A 21,489-nucleotide genomic window follows, 5' to 3' on the forward strand; every position below is an offset into this window, starting at 1 on the left:
TGACAAAGCGCTTTCGAAGTGATGGATACCTCACCTCCTTGCTCGACTTAACCGGCAATAAAAGAGTCCCTTCATGCCTATCTCCGCTAAAAGGACACCTGGATCATTAAAGAGCAAAGATGTAGTTTGACTTTCTCAAGTGTTTAAGGGAATAAGCAGTGGTGTAAGAAGTACACAGATCTTGTACTTAAAAGAAGCAGGACTGCGCTATAGAAGTCCTGCATTGAAAATGTTACTAACCGTAAAAGTAGGCCTACACAATAATAAACTCAAAGTACAAAAATTAAACCTGACTCATTAGGCAAAATGAAACATGTCAGAATAATATATATATATATATATATATATATATATATATATATATATATATATATATATATATATATATATATATATATATATATATATATATATATATATATAACTTTAATGTGGTAGCTGGTAAAGGTAAAGCCGATTTTAATTCATTTATATTAATTTACATACTGCTAGGTATCTTGTGAATTTCCCCCTGGGGACCAATATCAACTTGTTGATATAAGAATATAATGTATCTGGCGCTTATATTTTGTATTGTTAATCTGAATCTAAAGTAACTACTAAAGCTGTCCAATAAATACAGTGTAGTAAAATATATACATTTTGACTCAGTGGATGAGTTGGTTACTTTCCACCACTTGCAATAAGAAGAGTGCAGAGACCGTTTAACGAGCAGGTTCCATCTCAGGGGGTGGTCCGGGTCGTGAGTGGGCGTGGCCCAGCAGTCCTCAAGCAGCAGCTCAAGCGCTCCGTCCTCACATTTAAGAAGATGCACCTCGACGTAAACAGGCTGTCCCAGTTGAATGGCTTTTGGTGGGCTGCGTGACCTAATGAAGGACCTGTAGGAAGAATCTGTAGAGATGTACAGTACATGTGTGTGTCTTACCTTATTCAATAAAGGGTTGCTATTGACTCAAAAAACAATTAAATATTAATCAATGTTTTAAACACTTGGTATATTTGATATTGACATTTGACATGTTGATATTATCAGTAACACTCAAATTATAAAATCAGCTTACAGTTAGCCATGCCAATTTGTTTTGCACATACAAACAAAAGGATTTGAGCAGAAACACAGAACAACCTTTAGCAAACCTCAGCTCTGACGTGATGGTTCCATCACTCTTGAGTGCTGATTGATGCTCTGGCTTCTGGCTCCAGATCGTCGCGTCCAGCAGAGACATGCTCGGCAAGGAAAAGCTGCACATCACCGTCTGTCTGACATGCAACTGAATTAGTATTGAAGTGAATTAGAGAGCGACATGAACCATGTTGTTTTTAAATCTTTCTTTCTTTTCATACCGAAAGGGAACTGTTCTTATTGTAGAGCCTCTATCTCTTCTTGCACCAATGTTGATCCAATAGATAATGCTGTTGTTCATCTCCTGATGAATTAAGTCAATACTTATTTTTGATGCATTGGTCTGCAGAATCTTTAAATCCATGGCCAGGGGCGGTTGTAGACCAACCCCCCCCCCAGAACCGTCCCTGTGCATGGCGTTTAAGCGATTTACATACCACAGACTGGGTGCCGCATTCAGTGAAGGGAAAGCTGAAAGTGACAGAGTTGATGGATCTAGTTTGGGGTTTACACTTCACGCTGCGGTTCGAGGGGATCCGGATGGTGTTCAGATTCAAAGGGATCACTGTGGCATTCTTGTGAATAACGATGTTGAATCCATTTTTTTCACATGGCTTGGTTAATTGTGGTGACTTTGGAAGAGCATTGTGTTCTGTTATTTCCTCTGTTGGACACATTCTGATAATCAACAATGAGTTCCAATAGTCACTTCAAACATGATGCCACAAAACAGCGTCTGCCAGGAAGTTATTTGTACCTTTCTGTTCAGTGATGCATCTCACAAGGGTTGGCCTCCCTATATGAATCCTGCCATTGTTTGCAAATTGTATGATGAGAACATTCAAAGTTCTGAAATAATTCTGAAAGGTCAACAGGATTTTGGTAGGTAAGACATGCATATACTGTATATGAACATAAATTAATGTGGGTCATTGTGTGTGTTGGCTTCAAAGTACGGCTTACTTGTCTTGTCACAAAACAGCCATGGTAAGAAACCGTAAGGATGACAAAGTTATCCGTTTCTTGGAATAAGTAGTGGCATTGATGAGCAATGGCCATGGCTTCATAACTCCTGCCTTGTTCATCTATGTAGAAATGTATTGATCAGCAAAACGCCTTGCCCATGAACTCAAAAAAATACTAAATAAGAACATATTCCTTAGCCTTACCTTGAACATAAATTGCAAAGGGGAGATTTTCGACCTGCTGTTTTGATATAAAAAAAGACATGAAGTCTTTCTGGCAAAGTAAAGTGTTGTTTTTTTCAGAATAATCCCCCATTTGGAATGGTTTTGAGGAGCAACATACTTTGCATATATAAATGAAATACAACAGGGTGAATTGAATTAACCTGCACAGAGTATTATTGTGGGTACAGATCATAATGTTAAGTTAGGTCAGCGTGGTTGAGATTGGTCTAAACCACCAGATGTTTCTCATTTACTCTAATTATCCTAAAGCCAACACAGGATACGTGGTATTCTCCTTTGTCCTTTATTGATCAATTTGACAAAGACAAATTCAATCAAAGGTATAACATAAAAGTAATGAAATTAAAATACAGGTCAGGAAAGTTTGAGTTTAGGTATTATGTTGATTATGATTATGTTTAGAAATGAGCTCAGTTGGGTAGGGGCCTGGTGGAAAAAAAATGCACCATGGGATCACACAAAACAATCACATGCCTGGACAATGAAAGGAGATTTTCAACCTTTATAAGAATCAAGAGACATAAACAAATATCAAATACTTACAATTAATAATTACATAAAACGACTATCATTAATTGTTAGTTATTTTTCGTTTTCAATTCAAAATAAAAAAGCCAATAATAGCAGGCATTGAAATTAGTTTTTTCTAAAGATGATTGACTTGGCTGTGGCTGCTGTAAAATGGGTTTTCAAATCCTGAAGAAGACAACAAAATTAGTGGCCAGCCATTAAAACAGAATAAAGACAATTTTGAGCCTGATAATGCATAACTTAAGATAGGCCTACTTGGTCTACTCACTCTGTTGAGCTTTCTTTCCCCGAGGTCCTGCTGCGATAACAAACAAATAACATGCCATGAAAATGTTTTCTGTTATGTTTATTTTCTAGTTCATTTCTGAAGCAACTGCTCCTTTTACCTCTGGGTGGTGTGTCTTCTTGAGCGGAACTCGTTTGCTCGATTATCTCATCTTGATTTACTGTAAAGTTATAAAGGCCTTAATATCAGTAAAGATATATAGTTTACAGACATTATGTAGAAAATTATATTCATATACAGCCCACATTAAGGCATCTGAATTGCAAATTACCGTAAAAATGACGACTTGCTTGTCGTAGTCTGCTGAATATTTCTGAAAATGAAGAAAATGTATTAGACAGGGGTAGGTAGATAGCCTGACACAGCCAGACCAAGGTCCACGAAAATGGAGGTCAGCTTGTAAGATTTAGGCTGGTATTGAGATCCTTGTTAAAATATGGATTCGCCACAAATATAAACCGCAAGACGTCCTCAGAAACCTCGGTTTAGCAGGGCATGCCTTCTCTCGGTACTCCTTGTACGTGCAAGTTGCTGGTGTCTTCTGACTGCGCTACAGGGGGCGACACTTTCGCTCTGTTCCTCATAATCATGGATGGTTGCTGGGGGACCTTGATCTTGATTTCTGGCCAGGCGCTCGTCATCAGATAGGCCAATGTCTGCAGGGTCCCGCTCACCGTTTTCTTAGGAACAAAAATAAAAATAAAACCCCAAATACAACAGCAATGGATGAATACTGTTGGACTACCAGCAAGAACCTAAATAAAGTCAGCATGAACTCAACCTAACCCTAACCCTCAACTTGATGATAGACGACATTTTTTCAAGAAGAATAAGAGAGAACTACACCATGAATGAGATAATTGTTGTTGTCTCCTGGGAATGAAAAACACATTGCCTTCATTTAAAACCATCTTTTATATTAATTTACAATGTAAAATGGCAGTATCTGAAACTTAGTTCTGTTTGTGGGTTTACATAAGTCCTTTTATTATATTGCATTGAGTGCATGCTTAGCCCTACCTCTCATACCTTGTCTCTTATGGGTCCCTCTCCGTGACAGGGAACACCCTTTACACCCTGTCACAGAAGTAAGAATATTTCCTTAATTGCATTTAATAGATCTTTATTATTTACATTGTTCATGCACGTCCATTATCTATTTTCCATTTGCTCCTATTTCACATTCAATAAGTACAATTATACAATTGTTGCTAGAGTCACAAATGACGACCTACAGATTTTGTTTCATAGTAAATAATCAATGACTGTGCCAATAAATGACCTAAATGATCCAACACCCCTCTGCTTAAAACATGGACCAATCCATTATGTCAACCGTTATAAAATGATATGTTGTCTAACATAGTGTGAAATGGAATAACTCACTTGAGAATGCTTTATAACAGCAGAAACATACAAACAGGATGACTGTGGTCACGCCAGCGGTGATGCACAGAGGAAGTCTCAGATCAACCTCTGCACGAGAAACAGCAATTGTATCTCACACACCTGGCACTTTCTATAGTTCTCTTTCTCTCATACAGTCAGTTAGTGCGTCAGTCAACAACCACGACACAATTATATTATTATTATTATTATTGTTATTATTAAAACAAAAACTGGTGTTATTTTTTATAAATATCAGATAGAAAAGTATGAATAATAATCACATTTCTCACCCTCACTCACCTTTTTGAAGTATCACTTGGTTACATGCATCAGCTGGTCCACACTGGTAGCATCCCAGGTCCGACTCTTGAAGGCCGTCGATACGGATGGTGTAGTTCCCCCTGGAGCCCTCGTTGGGGAAGGTTTTCACCCGACCTTCCCTGGGCTCCAAGAACCAAACCTTCCCTTGAGACGACAGATTAACAAGAGGTGCTCCAGTGTTTTGGACCCACAGTATCCAGTCAGTTCTACCGAGGAAGGGAGCATGGCAGGGTAGGAGGATGGAGGACCGCAGGGAGGCACTGACCAACACAGTCTCACAGGAATCCTGGCAATGGGACTGGTCTGAAAGACATACCATATAGCTTGCGTTCACAAATGTGACATTTCCCATCATGTCAATAAGAGATGAATGGCCATAGAGGGGTGTCAGAAATAGTTTGGTTTTTAATAATAATTAACAATTATCTTGAGGTGCAACAATTGTTTTAGTATATACTACACGAGAACACTCCAAAGAAATACAAGATAACACTTTTTGCCACCATTTATTTGTTTTTATTAGCGTGACGAGACGACCGTCACACGCGCAAAAACAATATCCCAAGTTTGAGATCTCAATCATGGGATATTGCCCAATATCCCGAGATAGCGAACCAATAAAATTGCGCCATCTTAGGAGGTCACGTGTAGCATACTAATACCGATTATACAATATTAATAAAATTATAATAACACAAGTGATATCAGCTTAATGTATTCTAAAAACGTCTTACCGTTTAAAGACGCACATATATTGCACAAGGCGAACCAAGCAATGCTCTTGTGCATGTCAAACATCGCGAAGGTTAAAGTGATTTTGAACAGTTGTCTTCTTGTAGCTTGAGAAAACCACATGTTAGTTTCCGGAAATGTCTCGCACTTGAAAATAACGTCATCAGTTGAATAGGAGAGCGGTAGGCCTTTAACACTATAACACTTATTCTTTGTGTGTGATGTATGTGTGAACCTCAGTACGCACTATTTTATTTGTTATATTATGTTTTTGTAACGTATATAGACTACACATCATGTGTGTAAATGTAGAAAGCTTCATTTATTGGAAGGGTTTTCGAAACAATCTGTAGCCTCAAATGTCAACGCTGCTGTACATTTCATTGGTTTCCTGTGGAACCAGATGAGGCATTATTTTTAAGTCTGGTATCGTGCTTTCGGAGGTAGGACTTGAGTGGTAAAGGTTCAACACGTGGTTTATTCAGGGATACATGGTATGCGCTCTTTCTCAGTTAAAAGCCTCTAATGTCTCTACTTACATCAAAAACTGTCTATGTGGTTGACGAGGGAATACATGCAAGTTGAGAGTGGAATTAACAAAGCACCTCTTTGAAACACGATGTCAAACATTGTCAAAGGAAAATATATATTTGTTCCTCATTCACATAAAATTGGTTCAACTTTTACTAAATGAGCTGGCACATTTACTTAAATCAATTTATAGGGCAGTTTTCTATGCACCCAGTAACGCAGGAAACTCAAACTGTAGTGCATTTCTGGATATATGTTTGTTAAAGGTCCCATGACATGCCATCAGGTGTGAGTGTGATTAGCAGGCGGCAGGCAGCACGTTTTCAAAGATCACGCTGATCTGTTTGGCGAGTTGCAGACGTCTGTGGGCTGTGACTCCCGACCCAACTGAATTAACTGCATCAGTCACTTTTTCACATGCAGCAAGATGACTTTTATTCTTAATGCTTCCTGCACTAAGATAACCAAAAAGTAACTTTTGGTTTAATTCAACCTCGTTTATGAGCGTTTCCATTTTAGTGTTGGAGAAGTTTATTTTCTTCGCTCTCTTTGCCATTATAGCTGTGGGGGAAATACACATTCACACGGTTGATAAAAGGATGCGTTGTGACCTCATCCTCATCTTCAAAGCCTATCCGGGGGTTGGATCGCGGGAGAAGCAGCTCCAGAAGGGGGCCCCAGACTTAAGCGAAAGGTCTGCGCTAACTGTGCAGATGAAACCGGCGGTGAACCGGCAACAGGACCCGACAGACCCAGACCAGGTTCCTCTGAAAATCAATATACATTTACAGAACAAGCAACCTATAATGAGATCCATGAGTGAAATATCACTATCATTAAGTAGTTATGCACCTAGTTACGCAGGAAACTCGAGCTGTTGCTTATTTCTGGATCTATCTTTATTAAAGTTCCCAAGACATACCAACAGGTGTGAGTGTCATCAGCCGTTACAAGCCATTTTGAAAATCGGCCTCTTCTGACAACACAAGTGGGCGTGTCAAGCTAGATGTGTGACGGATAGATGAGCAACGTTCGCTACAGCAGACATTAAAAGTGTTTTGCTATAAACACTATTAATGGCGTAACTATGCTGAAATATCACATTTTCCAACCAGAATAAAAAGTATGTCCGCCATTTTCACAGAAAAATATCCTAAAAACGATCCGAAAGACGCTCACAGAGTCTACAAGAGCCGTAGTCGGGTTAATACAAGAGTGAATGGGCTGCTTCGACGGGGATGGCATTACATTGTAGTGAATTGAACCCCCTCTCCGTCTGCAGACGACGCCGGAGGGTACCTTTTCCGTCAGCAACCGGCGCTAAAGTGTCTGCCAGTCGGTATTTGACGTTCTCGGAGTGAGACTGTGTTGGTATAACAGCAACATACAAACAAGATGACTGTGGTCACACCAGCACCGATGCACAAGGAAGTCTCAGATCAACTTCTGCGTGAGAACAGCAGCATTGTCACTTTCTATAGTTCCCTTTCCCTCCTACAGTCAGTAAGTGTGTCAGTCACTCTGTCTGGCAGTTTGTCTGTCAGCTCTCTATCTAAAGACAATAGCATGCAGGATAAGATTATTTTATAATTAATACATTATGCAACAACAATAATTATTATAATATCATATGTTATGAGTATAATAATCATTATCATATGTCTCCTTCTTTTGTTATAATTATTATTATCAGACAGAAAAGTATGAATAATGATCAGATTTCTCACCCTCTTTTTGAACTATCACTTGGTTACATGCATCAGCTGGTCCACACTGGTAGCATCCCAGGTCCGACTCTTGAAGGCCGTCGATACGGATGGCGTAGTTCCCCCTGGAGCCCTCGTTGGGAAACGTTTTCACCGGACCTTACCTAAGCTCCAAGAACCGAACCTTCCCTTGAGATTAAATACTAGCCAGAGGTGCTCCAGTGTTTTGAACCCACAGTATCTAGTCAGTTCTGCCGAGGAGAGGAGCATGCAGGGTAGGAGGACGGAGGACCCCAGCGAGGCACTGACCAACACTGTGTCACAGGAATCCTGGCAATGGGACTGGTCTGAAAGACATACAATATAACTAAAATGTGAAAAGTTTCCCATCTTAACATATTAAGAGATGAATGGCCATAAAGGGATGGCAGAAATAGCTATGGTTTAATAATAATACCAATTATACAATAGTAATAATAAAGATAATAATCCTAGAACAAATAGGCGCCGTGTTGACAAATGACGGTGAAGGAAAAGTGATAAACACAAAAACAATTGTCAAATATATATTATTACTTTTAAGTCATTTAGAAATAACATACTTTGTATTTCTGATATCAGCTAAATGTATACACAAAATGACTTACCGCTTAAAGATGCACATATACAGCACAAGGCGAACGAAGCTATGCTCTTGCATGTCAAACATCTTTAAGGTTAAGGTGCTCTTCAATATTTGTATTCTTGTAGCTTGAGAAAACCACCGGTTAGTTTCCGGTAATGGCTCGCATGTTGGAACAATGGGGTAAATAAAATGAACGTCAAATGTTGAATGGGAGAGTAGTAGGCCTTCAAGGCTATTACACTTATTCTTTGTGTGTGGGGTATGTGAGAACCTTGACGCCATGTTTTCTTTATTACATGGTTGTGTTTTGGCCCTTGAAGGCAACATTGATACACTACATATAATGAGTGGAACTGTAGAATGCTTCATTTATTAGAAGGGGGTTTGAAATAATCTGTAGCCTCAGATATTAGTACTGCTGTACATTTCGTTTGCTGGTGAAATTGATAAAGCATAAATATTAGTACTGCTGTACATTTCGTTTGCTGGTGAAATGGATAAAGCATAAATATTAGTACTGCTGTACATTTTGTTTGCTGGTGAAATGGACAAAGCATAATTCTTAAGTCTCTGATATCATGCTTTCGGGGCTAGGTCAGACTCAAAGAGTGGTAAAGGTTCAACACATTTTTTTATTTTATTCAGAGATACAAGGTAGAGCAGAATGGTAAAGCAGCAATGTCTATAGGTTCTGACTTAATACAGACCCATACAACTTTATAGGTTATGGTTTTGTCTTTACCACTCTTTTTAGCAGCAGCAAACAAGCAAGAACTGTTGTGAGAAAATACAAAAAATCTAAATATATAATAGTCTCTACATTTGAGATCCTATTTAGATTATCGGAAGTCTTCCTAAAATATAGCGTTTGAAAGTTTCTGCCTGAGGGCCCTCCCTCGCTCGCCTCCCTGACTATACGTCGCCGATTTCTGAAGCGCAGACAGGAATCCACAGCTTCAATTGAAAAAATTGAAAGAGGAAGTGGTCTATGTGTCGAGTATTTCTCTGTCTGGAGTGATGTGCTAAGAGAAGGATAGCATTTGATATTTTTGCTTTCTCCCATACAATACGAAGGATGTCGTGGGCACATCTATTGCTATTGACTGGTAAGTATATTCATCGATTTTAAATGTTTTATTCAATCAAATGCCCAAAGGATCACAAATAAACCCTTTAAACGGTTGTAGTTGCATGGACTACTGAAGGCTTTAACATCTATGAGAAACCAGTGAGGACCTTTCAAGAGGATAATGATGTACTTTTTGGACAATCCGAGGCTCAGTCCAAAGATGGGTAATGGGAACTCTTTTTTGCCATCCTTAGTGCGATAGCATTTGAAGTGTTTAGATTTATTGTTATTCATTATGTTACTTCAATTTTAGAGTCCTGATTCCATCTCCAAACTCCAGAGTGGTATTTAATTGCGCTTTGAATTTAGGAGATGAGGAAAAATGTGCCAAATTAACAGGTGAAATAAATAAAATCACAATACATTTCTAGCAATTATTAAAAATGTTATAAACTCAATTTACTTTTTCTTTTTTTTTCTTTTTTTACAAATGTGCTTAATTTACAGGTTTCACTGACGTAGAAGGAACTAAGCCAGTTGTTTCAGTAACAAACCTCATGACTGCCGATAACGAGAAGACAATGGTAATATGTGTTTAAATCAAATATATGTTATAGTACAACTGACTTATGTAAGTTAAGTATTTTTCTTCCAATTCTAAAACTAGTAAATCATTTAATATTAACTTCCCATTTAAATGCAGCCGGACATATGCTTATTTGACATGTTTGAGAAGTGATGTTAAACCAGACAACTCAACTCAAAACCACAGTTTCCTCTCATGCAAAATTTGGTGAACTTCAAAATGCTTCCTGATTGTTAATTTCAACGCAGCAGCATTTCACACCGACATAAACCGTAACAACTTTTTACACAAAATCTGTATGTACAGCACTTCTTCTTGCAGCCAATGCTGCATGAAATGAGTAGGCGATTTGTACTCAATTTTTGGTATCATTTGGAATAACTCAAACTTTGAAGCCTTAATAAAAGTATGACATTGTGAATTCCTAGTGAATTCATCTTTTATAAAGCATTGTTTCTACTTAAAAATACATTATTTAATAATTAATATTCGGTTTAGAATGCTAATTTAGATGGTGAGAAAAATAATTAAGATAATTTATAAAGTGTTAAATTATGATTTAAAAAGTATTTATAGCATGTAAATAATGCTTTATAACGTAATAATGCTGAAGTTCATGTTAGTTCAGGTACTTGATAAGCTTTTTATAAGTTATTTGTGGAAGTCATCTAAAGTGAGGACCAGGGCCCCGTTTCCCGATAACGGTGGATCCACGCTCGTACGATCATTCTCAAATTTCTTTGGTGTTTCCCGAAGGATTGTAACGGTCTACTGACACGGTGCTGAAATGGGCTCCGTAGGAGGGGGAGACGCAGAAATGTCGCAGGAAAATGGGGTTAAAAAGCGTTAAAATATCTCCCCATCAAGGCCAACAGCAGAGTAGCATACGAAAAGAATAGACTGCCATCATATGAATGCTAATGATATTAAAACACAATTGATTAGGCCTAGGCCGACATATGCATCAGTCCTAATCCTGAATGCAGTGTGCGTACATTTTTTCACTGCATTTTCCTCCCTGAAATAATTTCATATTGACAAAAATCAAAAATAGCTTGTGTTACAACGGGTCGCAAATCTTTAAACATGTCTGCTGAGGCGACAAGATTTTTTCAAGAAAGCCACCAAAGAGAGTGATGCAGCAGTTGAAGCTAGCTACGTGGTGAGTGAGTTGATTGCTAAGGCGGGAAAACCATTCAAAGAAGGCGAGTTCGTCAAAAAGTGCATGTTACTGGCTGCTAGTATAGTTTGTCCGGAAAAGAAGGCTCAGTTTAGCAACATCAGCCTTTCAGCCAACACAGTGGCAGAGCGCATTTCTTGCAGCTTGTCAGTGCTGCCTATGACATAGAGAGCATTCTCCGCAAAACTTGTCGTTTTGAAAGCCCAGCTCTCTCAGACAACCCTCTGCCATTTCCCAGCATGCAAGGCCCTCATGGATGAGGGCACACTATTCACTGTTGAGAAGTATGCTGATGCCATTGTGAAACTACAGGAGGAATTTGATCAAAAGTTTGCAGACTTCAAGACACACAGAGCCACTTTTCAACTTTTTGCTGACCCCTTCTCTTTCGATGTGCAAAATGCCCCTGCTGTGCTTCAAATGGAGCTCATTGACCTGCAGTGCAATTCTGAACTCAAAGCCAAGTTCAGGGAGGTGAGTGGAAAAGTAGACAAGCTTGGACAATTTTCGAGAGAATTGCCCCCCACCATCCCTGAGCTTTGCAGGATGTTCAAGCGGACCATGTGCCTTTTTGGGAGCACATATCTGTGTGAAAAGCTCTTCTCCACCATGAACTTCAATAAGTCAAAGTATAGGTCCAAACTTCCTGATGAGGATCTTCAATCCATCCTGAGGGTCTCAACTGGTTCCTCTCTCAAGCCAAATGTGTCTCAGCTGTGTGAGAGGAAGCGCTGCCAGGTCTCTGGCAGTAAGGAGTAGGCAAGAAAAGCCATATGTTCAGAAGAACAGTTCATGTTCAGAAGAAGGTTCATGTTTTCAAGAGCCGTTCATGTTCAAAAAAGCCATTCATGTTCAAAAAAGCATTCATGTTGCAGAAGTGTTAATAGTAAAGCTTGAGAAGACTGGATACTTGTACTTTTTTGTGGAATACTTGATGCGGCCCAGCCTTACCCAAACTCTACCTCCAGCGGCCCCCAGGTAAATTGAGTTTGAGACCCCTGGTCTAGATCCTGCCCACATTTTTGGGCAGGATGAAGTAGGCTATAGGTCTTTTTACACTGCCTAGCCGGTTCGGTCGCAGCTTGGCACGCCCGGCGATTTCACCTTCTTATCTCAAGTTTCTGTGTAAAACAGAGGGGTCAAATCCCCCATTCGTCACGGCGCGGGCTTTCTTGTTTCACTGGAGAAGGCGGGGCTGTGCACGGAGTCTGACCTCTTTAGAATAATTTGTATTATTGCATACTCCCGAATGTTTTAATTTTTTTATGAATGAAGACACCCGCATGCAATAATGAGTTCACGTCGGAGTGTAGACTACAAACGTGATTAACTATGGTCAGGGATGTTCGTTACTGTCTATACATGGTCAAATAAATAGTGAACTTCATCACAGCCTCACCGAAGCACCTACAGTGCTTAATGCAAACCATCGCAACAAGAAACGCCGCAGAAATTCTCCAACACCCCCTGGTCTCAGCATGATGCATGTCTACAGTAGCCTATGTCTTCTGGCATTGATCTGTCTTCTGTCAGCATGATGCATGTCTACAGTAGCCTATGTCATCTGTCAATATAAAGACATTTTAACCACGATGGTTGAATTAAAATAAGAGGAGACAGCAAGTGCAGCTCGAAAGTGACCTCCCACACAAGAGCAATGGAATCATTTGATTTTATTATATGCCTTGTGACGTGGCGTTTCATCGGTACATTTCTGTATTTTTGGAATTTTAAATGGCTGCAATAAATTATGTTGCTGTTGACTTCTAACATGTCTCTATCTTTGCTGTTTAAATCTAACAGTTGTCTAGGAGTAATATATCGGCGGTAACCACTGTTTTTGGTTGCGAAATTGCGCCAGCTGGGCATTCCGTGGTATTGGATGTGTTTTAATAAAACACATCCAATACACGGAATGTCCGCTGGTGACGCCACTGAGGCTATAGTAGGCTAACGATGCTCTTAGCATCCTATGATTACCCCTGTAGTCCTCGTTAGCTACGAGCGTTATCACGACGTTCGTTACCAAGGATGCTTTTGGGAAATGGTGTGAATACTGTACGATGCTCGTACGACGCACTTCACAATCCACTGAGGCTAACGATGCTTTCGGGAAACGGGTCCCAGGCCTTATTATTCATAACTGCTGCAATGGTTATTTCCAGGCATTAAATGCCATTTATAATTACTATAAATGCAAAATACTTAAATTATTCTTTCTTGAATTGATCAATCCAGCCTTTCCATGTTATTTATAGATGCCGTAATATTGTAAGGCAATGCTACCGTACTAATATTATTGTTTTTAACATTTACTTGCCAAGCACCACTTTTCCCAGGTATTTATTTAGGTAAAATCTCCTTTGCGCCGAGGGTAAGAGGAGACAATGGAATTCAGACACATGTATTGAATAATACTTATCTTCCATTGATAGGTCTGTCAACAGCAGAGAAAGATGGAAAAATTGATTGAATACTTTAACGCCAAATGCACTCTTCAGTCTGCAGTCGGCAACACTGAGGTGATGTACCCGGCTACCCTGGGTAGGTGGTGAATCCTTAATGAACATCATAGCATTGCAAAGTATTCAATTCATCCATTAATTTTAAAAGTCAAATTATGAATATCCCTCTGTAAAAATACTTCAAGTGGTCGATCAACTCGAAAAAATCAACAGCAGCATCAACAGAAAAAACAACAACAACCATAACAACAACAACAACAACAACAACAACGACAACGATGACGAAGAGGGTATGTAATAATGCAATTGACACCAATTAATGGTTAATGACTTAAAGATGATCAGTGTGTTTGTGTGTGTTTGTGTGTGTGTGTCTGTGTGTGTGATTGTGTGCATGTGTTTGTGTGTGTTTTGCAGTTCCTGGTACAGAGATTGGATTTGTACTGGATGGTTCTAGTAGTATATCAGGACCCGATTTTGCAATAGCAAAACAATTTATTTGTGATGTGATGTCCAATGTATGGAAGAAATGCTATAACGTAAGTAATAACAACAACTGTTGATTCTACATGGATGAATCTTTGATAGACACCACAAAAACAACAAATGTGGTTGAAGGTGTATTGACTTGTATGTGAGTGTGTTTAAAGTAGTGTATAATCCCATGAAAACAAGAACTTTGTCACCTTAGAATGAGCCCTTTATATCTAGATAGGGAGATGGTGTTCTTCCACGGAGCCAGACTGCACCTCCATGTTTCTACAGTAGCCTGGAACAGAGAAACACAGGGAACAGAGACACATATTTTATTTTAATGACCATAATTGCTATCTAACATGTAGGCTATGAACTATCTTACAGGTTAGGGCAAAGCTGAAGTCCATGTAGCTTCAGAAGCTTGCAGGCCTTGATTGACACATAGGCTCTTCACTGGAATATATGAGAGGAATTTAATGTGTAGAAATCTATCCATTAAATAATTAACAATAATCATCCTCAATTGCAATTAAATGACAGTATTGTGTCTTCGCAGTGTGACTTCACCTTGGTTCAGTATGGGAATAAGGTCAGGTCTGAACTATCACTAAAAGATAGCAAGGAGAACGGTCAAAAAGCTCTTGAGAAGGTGAAGAACATCCAACAAATCGGTAATCTTACAGTCACCGCTTCAGCCATACAGTACTTATTGTAAGTATAATCAATAATAAATGGGGTGAATACATAGATTAGTGTATTGTTTTTTACAAAAGAATTGACTAGTTGGCCTAATGGCTGTTCATTTAAATAAAGGGTTTTTCTTTCTTTCTAAGAAATCATAGCTTTACTTTCGACAACGGATCGAACCCAGCAGCCAAGAAGATGATGATTGTGGTGTCAGATGGAGAAATCACTGAATTTGATAGAAAAAACCTTCCCCTTGCATTGGAAATTCTTAAGGAAATGGATGTCACCAGATTTGCTATTGGTGTAAGTGATATCTTACGAACTTTCTGTGAAATAATGGTCATGCTCAATGATCAAATAATCAAGATCATCCAATTGATCAAACATTTAATTAAATATATATATATTTCTACATACAATACAGGTGGGAGAAATTCAAAATAAAGAAAAGGCAAAAGAGGAAATGTCATATATTGCTGGAGATAGTAAAAATCTCAAGTTTGTGGATAACTATAATGCGCTGACATCAATCCTTGCCCACCTCGAAAATAATCTCTTAAGTAGCATTGAAGGTGGGTTTAATACATTTTACATACTTCATTTTTTTTCATTTTATCACTTTTCAAATCACTTGGCTAGTCCTTTAGAATGACTGCAGCTTTGAAGCGTTTATAAAGTATAGAGTGAATTCCTCATTTATCCTCATATAGCATTTTTCATAAATGACTTCTCATTGGTAAGCTATTCATGATAAATTATAAATGATAAAATAAGATAGTTTGATAATGGTCAATATGATCATTATAGGGCGCAAGTTTAAGGTGCAGAGTGTAGAATTGTAGTGGAATGGTATGGCAGTAATGGAGTATAATACTAAAGAGTATGTTTTAATTTGTGTATATTCCCATGAAAATAGGGTAATAATTGTGTTCATTGCTTTAGAATGAGCCATTTATTTCTCCATAGGGAGTGGGTCTCTTTCCACTGAACCGCCATGTTTTTACAGTAGCTTAGAATGGACAAATGATTCTAAGACTTTGAAATGAAATGTGAACCCCAGTAGCTTCAGCTCAAACTCTATGAGCTTAAAAAAAAAAGAAGGGCTTAGAGTTCTAAGAATGAGGTGTTATCCAAATAACCCCTACTCATTTTGAACGTCGTTGTATAGGAGCAAGCGATTTAATGAATTGCAAAATGGGGCATTATACTATAACTGTCATTGCAACAATTATTGCAGCCGTACATTGTAATCATTAGTAATAAGTAGTACAAAGTAGTAAGGCATATATAGTCCTCAATTGAGCTCACAAACAATTCTTATCTAATTGTTTAACTCCCTGGACAAAATATGAATTACGTTATTAAGTTCATATGAAGAGTTATTAACACGTAAATAGTTTGTAAATAATCAGGAATTTAGTATGAATTCCCAATTTACTATTACTGTATTGATGCTTTAAGTTTCAGTTATTTAAAGGTACATCCATGAATCATAATTATTATGATTCTGTATTTTGTCCAACAAGGATTAAACGAAGGAGATGGCTTCAAATTTGAACTCTCCGAGGCTGGCTTCAGCAGTCACATAGCACCTGATGTAAGTCCACTGTCACGAGCATGTCGATACACCAGACCCAGAAATGGACCATGTAAAGTGCTCTAAAATGACCTCATATCAGGAGGATGGGTTCCTGACCTTCTGCAAGGGATTCATAATCAGTGAGGGAACGCATGTCTGCTTTGCGGGTGGGCTTTTATTAGGAGTCCCTGCTGTTTGGAGCCGTGGGAGCCAACGACTGGAGCGGTGGAGTTATCCTCAGGCCTCCCGGGCAGCAGAGACCAGTGAGCTTCTTACAGGCAGAATCCTCAAAACAACGCTTCTCCTATCTAGGTGACGTGGAACCATTGACATGCTGCTAAACATAGGATTGTTGCAATAAAACACTGTAGAGCACTAAAGCAATGTGTAACAAGTGTGTATGTATATGTGTTTGTGCGTGTATGTGTGTGTGTGCATGTGTGTTCATGTATGTTTGTGTGTGTGTGTGTGTGTGTGTATGTGTTTGTATGTACGCGTGTATTTGTGTGTGTTTATGTGTGTGTGTGTGTGTGTTTTTTCATGATGCATGTCTGTGTGTGTGAGAGTGTGTGTCTGTGTGTGTGTGTTTGTGTGTGTGTACGTGTTTTCTACAGGCTACAGTGTGCTGTCAGCGACAGTCCCCTCTACTACCTCTACTGCTAGAGAAAGACAGTACCTCTATATCTCAGGGGCCCCTCGCTACAATCTGACTGGCGGGGTGCTTGTCTTCGATGCAGCCAATCACAAACAGCGTCAGCTACTACAGGGGGAACAGGTTGGTCAAAATCTGATAAACCATGTCTGTGCTGTAGATGCCATTGTTCACATAGTAAAGCATTCACTAATGCTCTTATGTTCCCCCGTGATATCTTTTCTCCACATGTTTAGTTGGGTTCTTACTTTGGGTCAGTGTTGTGTGCTGTGGACATTGATCAAAATGGAGAGACAGACTACCTACTTGTTGGGGCGCCGTTCCACTACCAGAAGGGGGAGGAGGGAAAAGTGTTTCTATACAAGCTGCTGGGAGAGGTGAGCCGATCCAATATCAAATCAAATAAGCATGTCAAGTTGTATGTTTTCATACAACTACTTCATCAGCCTTGCGTGTCACCAAGAAACCTTAACTTCTTTGTATGAAATGTTTTATTCCCTCCAACCCCCCTCACCCCTCCTCGCCATCAGGGGACGTTTCAAAAGGAAGACTTTGAATGGCGAGGCTTGGAGAAGTATGTGTTTTCCAGGTTCGGCTCGGCCATCGCCAGTGTCGGGGACCTAGATGGAAACGGATGTATTGACGTGGCCGTCGGCGCGCCCCTGGAAGAAGATGGCCCATCCGGAGAGTCTGGAAGCATCTACATCTTCAATGGCGTTTCAAAGAAACTACAGCCGCTATATTCACAGGTAGTTCCTCTGAAAATGTCCTCTGTTTTGGATGCAAAGAGCAAGTAAGAGACATATGTTACAATTCTAAATCTGTTCCTGCTACAGAGAATTTCCCCTGCGTCCATTGGGATGAAACTCCGACATTTTGGCCAGTCGGTCAGTGCTTTCTCAAAGCAAGTGGACAGAAAAAGACAGCGCTACATCAGTGTTGGCAGTGAAGGCAAAGTAACTGTCCTTGAGTAAGTTGCAGCACAAAAATAAGACCTGCCCAAAACATCTTACCTTGAGTGTGAGTACATCTGAACATGGTGGCCCCAGTCGAACGAAACCCACAACCCTGGCATTGCTACTGCCATACTCTTCTAACAAGTGAGCTTTCTGGATTATGCTAAACTTCAAATGTCTCTTGGTTATTCCATCAGGACCCTTCCCATACTTCACATCAAACCCGTACTGGAAGTGTTACCAACAAATATCCCGTTTTCATGGCGGCAAAAAACAGGCATGGTCACTTTGGTAATCCAATTCGAACAACAAGACAAAGAAATTGCTGGTATGTGGTAGGCACAGCAAAAACTAATCAATAAGAGGTTGTCTTATTGACTTGACCAGAATGCACTGACTAATTTCTCTCCCATACACTGAAGAATTTCAAGTTTTGTATAACATTTCTTTGGACGTGGATCAAGACAAAAAGCGACTGACATTCGCCAACAATTCAGATAAGGAGGGAACGTTCAACTGGAAACCATCTGTAACCCCTCAACAAATAATCCTGAGTTTCAGCGTGAGTCACATACCTATAGTTTGTCTCTCAGCAAAAATACAATGGAAATATATGAGCATCTGATATACGCCATTTTAATTTCCCTTTAGGGCTGCAATGATTGTTACGCACCCATTGTAGTACAGCTTAACTTCACTTTGAATACTCCTGCCGATGGCAAACCACACAGAGTTTTGGAATATTGGACTCCCAAGGAGGTTACTCAAAAGGTACCTTGTAAAATAAATAAAGACATAATATCCTAAATAATAGATTTGATAAGGTCTGTTTCAGTGATGATTTATTTGCAGGTGATGTTTGCCAATAACTGTGAAGGTGCATGTGTTGCAAACATATCCTTGTCGGATTCAAAGCTCAAGTGAGTCCAATAGCATTCGCAACATAACAGAACATATCAAAATTAATGAAATATCATTATCAGACATAAAGATCCTGGCCTTGTAACACTTGGGTGAAATGCAGTGGAATGTTCTAATGTCACTGAAAAACTGATCCCTGACTTATATCTCATCCCTGTGCATTAGTCAGGACGTCGTTATCATTGGATCATCCAAGAGCAACTCAATATCCTTCAATCTGACCAACCATGGGGATGAAGCATACATGACAAAGCTTGTTCTGGCCTACCCTCATAATCTGCAGTACAGCCATATGACTGTGGTAATATATCATGTCAAAGTGTTTTACCAGGATATATATCGTTCATCATCATTAACTTTAACTGTCTAAATACCACATGTTTCCTTAGAATAATCCGGAATCCACATTAGAGGGGACCAAGTGTGATCATGAAATCAGAAAGCCTCTTTCTGAGGTTAGGTGTCGCCTTCTGCATCCGCACTTCAAGAAAGGTGCACAGGTAGGTCGGTGCTTGCACAAAGAGCTTCTCAGCAGCAATCAGGGTTAATCGTGTTTTACTCAAACTATTTAAAATGTAGCCATTCATTTTTTTTTCTCTCCAAAAGGCCAACTTTGTCATCCATTGGCAAATTGTGGATATGAAGGCAGAGATGCGTGATGGCCAAATCAATGCAAGTCTAACTAGGTGTGTAATATTTACAATTCAGATCACAACAGATCTTAATCCGAAACCCAATTTCTTTATTATTTCCTTGACATTAAGTTTTTTGTTTATATATTTAGTGCAAGCCAAGACAACCAAATATTGGACAACAAAATATATACTTTTACGATTAAGAATGCTTTGACAGTGCAGCTATCGGGGTAAGTCTATCTATGAAGTGACTTCAGTAATTGTAGTGAGTAGTGAATTGTATTGATTGAATACAATTTTGTTATAGGACTGCCAGCCCAAACGTTATACCATTTGAGGATAGACTTAAAGAGGCAAACATCACATTCACATTTAAGGTCAGTTTTCGGCCCAACCAGAAAATCATGCTTCAAGAGTTTTGAAACATGGCTACAATTTTGAATGTTTTTTTCTTCCATGTTTTCTTCTTTACAGCTTAGTGGTGAGAACAAGTATAATGCAACTTTAACAGTTGACATCACTTTAACAACGTTTGAACACAACACCAACATGGCTAAACCTACAGTTGAGCCAAGGGTAGGTCAGCAACTACAACATTTGAACGATGTTTCTGTTGTAATGGTGATCTGTCTGTATTTTAACACTTTTCACTTTGAATTGCAGGATCATTGTAAGATAAATAAAAAAGTACGTATACCTTATGTAGTTATTCAAGATCATTAATAAATGCATCCATATATGTGTAATGTTTGGAATGCTTGTTTGTTGTATTATGATTGAATAAATACATAATCATTTCTATTTTTTCTCTTTCTAAAGACTCAAGGATATTATGACATCAAGTGCCGTGTGACCGATTTGAAAGATATCAGAGTCCATACGTCAATTAGTGATGTGGAGGTTGGTAGATGTTCTCGTTATAATCATGACAGATAACAGATTATACAAATTATTTGTATTCATTTCAAATAGTTGTGTGTATGTGAATATATATGTGTGTGTGTGTGTGTGTGTGTGTGTGTGTGTGTGTGTGTGTGTGTGTGAGAGTGTTTGTATGGTACTTAAGTTCACTTCCTTCCACTTTTCCTCATGGGATGATTAGGAAACATCGAGCAAAATTACTGCCTCTGCATATGTGACCTTTGATGAGGACTTCGTTCTCATGGGTGTCAACACAACATCATCAAAGGTATAGGCTTGAACAACACAATTCCTCTTTGCTTTTGGTGGAATACAGTTATATTCCACTCCCTAACTCTTCACCTCTCAGGTGCATGTGACGATACTGAAGCAGGAAGTGGTCAAATCAGAAGCAGCTATCATTGGCGGGTCTATTGGGGGTTTCTTAGTCCTGGTGCTGTTTGTGGTCCTCCTGTTCAAGGTAAATAGATATATTGATGTATTAATGAATCAAACTATTCATGTTATTGTCTCCTCTTCATTTGATTTTATCTATTTTTTTTTTTGCAGTGTGGCTTTTACAAGAAACGTCATCAGTCTACGTAGTTCTGATCAAAAAACAGTTGATAGTAGTTGGTTTGTTTTATTGTTGTTTTCATAAAGTTTTTGTGTGATTATTACTATTATTAAGATTATTATTTTCTTTATGGATGTACAATTTTATGTTTGACTGATGGAGCTGTACTTTAACATTTTTCTTACATATCCACTATAATAAATACCTTTTTCTGCATCTAATGTGATTATCTGCTCATGGGTTAAATTATATATTTAATACATGTTTAATCTTGGTTTTTCATAAAATTTTGCAACGGAGCTCGCTCTTTAACAAATGTTATTAATTAAAAAATATATATATATATGATG

At 38.8% G+C, this 21,489-nt stretch overlaps 2 protein-coding genes across 11 annotated transcripts; one reads left to right on the forward strand and one right to left on the reverse strand.

Annotated features, from left to right (window-relative positions):
* Positions 1 to 2,621: 2,621 nt before the first annotated feature.
* On the reverse strand, positions 2,622 to 5,690 carry LOC307073665 (uncharacterized protein). Of its 10 annotated transcripts, none has more exons than XR_013811741.1 (9): positions 5,596 to 5,690; positions 4,841 to 5,164; positions 4,538 to 4,627; positions 4,172 to 4,228; positions 3,651 to 3,831; positions 3,423 to 3,464; positions 3,252 to 3,311; positions 3,121 to 3,160; positions 2,622 to 3,030 (listed from the first exon to the last, which is right to left on the reverse strand). XR_013811741.1 is itself a non-coding variant. In XM_079733571.1 (9 exons), exons 1-9 carry the CDS (start codon positions 5,657 to 5,659, stop codon positions 2,981 to 2,983), a joined length of 915 nt encoding a protein of 304 aa, XP_079589697.1. In that variant the 5' UTR covers positions 5,660 to 5,690; the 3' UTR covers positions 2,622 to 2,980. The 10 variants fall into 10 exon arrangements, 8 of the variants coding, with proteins under 8 accessions (XP_079589697.1, XP_079589700.1, XP_079589696.1 ...); XR_013811742.1 differs by having other exon boundaries at positions 3,121 to 3,163; XM_079733571.1 differs by having other exon boundaries at positions 3,134 to 3,160; positions 3,631 to 3,831.
* A 3,710-nt stretch (positions 5,691 to 9,400) lies between these two features.
* On the forward strand, positions 9,401 to 21,355 carry LOC307073934 (integrin alpha-E-like). Its single transcript, XM_079733892.1, has 31 exons — positions 9,401 to 9,561; positions 9,643 to 9,748; positions 9,838 to 9,923; positions 10,032 to 10,108; positions 13,726 to 13,834; positions 13,941 to 14,045; positions 14,173 to 14,294; positions 14,789 to 14,943; positions 15,066 to 15,222; positions 15,344 to 15,491; positions 16,446 to 16,516; positions 16,681 to 16,810; positions 17,113 to 17,273; positions 17,387 to 17,527; positions 17,681 to 17,899; positions 17,987 to 18,120; positions 18,304 to 18,434; positions 18,529 to 18,668; positions 18,758 to 18,877; positions 18,959 to 19,026; positions 19,193 to 19,328; positions 19,417 to 19,527; positions 19,634 to 19,713; positions 19,812 to 19,892; positions 19,970 to 20,039; positions 20,137 to 20,238; positions 20,326 to 20,349; positions 20,482 to 20,562; positions 20,765 to 20,851; positions 20,933 to 21,043; positions 21,133 to 21,355. The coding sequence occupies exons 1-31, from the start codon at positions 9,531 to 9,533 to the stop codon at positions 21,166 to 21,168; spliced, it is 3,330 nt and encodes a 1,109-aa protein (XP_079590018.1). The 5' UTR covers positions 9,401 to 9,530; the 3' UTR covers positions 21,169 to 21,355.
* Positions 21,356 to 21,489: the final 134 nt, after the last annotated feature.

Source organism: Pollachius pollachius (genome assembly GCF_949987615.1).
Source record: "Pollachius pollachius genome assembly, chromosome: 3".
In the NCBI taxonomy this organism is placed as follows: Eukaryota; Metazoa; Chordata; class Actinopteri; order Gadiformes; family Gadidae; genus Pollachius; species Pollachius pollachius.

Coding starts and splice junctions, on each gene's coding strand:
- LOC307073665 (XM_079733569.1), bottom strand. CDS start 5,659: ATGTTTGACATGCACAAGAGCATTGCTTGGTTCGCCTTGTGCAATATA. Junction 4,628..4,840: donor CCAAGTGATACTTCAAAAAG/GTGAGTGAGGGT, acceptor TTTCTCGTGCAG/AGGTTGATCTGAGACTTCCT. Junction 2,761..3,133: donor GGGAAAGAAAGCTCAACAGA/GTGAGTAGACCA, acceptor TTTTTCCACCAG/GCCCCTACCCAACTGAGCTC.
- LOC307073934 (XM_079733892.1), top strand. CDS start 9,531: ATGTCGTGGGCACATCTATTGCTATTGACTG. Junction 14,944..15,065: donor TCAGCCATACAGTACTTATT/GTAAGTATAATC, acceptor TTTCTTTCTAAG/AAATCATAGCTTTACTTTCG. Junction 16,811..17,112: donor ACAACGCTTCTCCTATCTAG/GTGACGTGGAAC, acceptor TGTTTTCTACAG/GCTACAGTGTGCTGTCAGCG.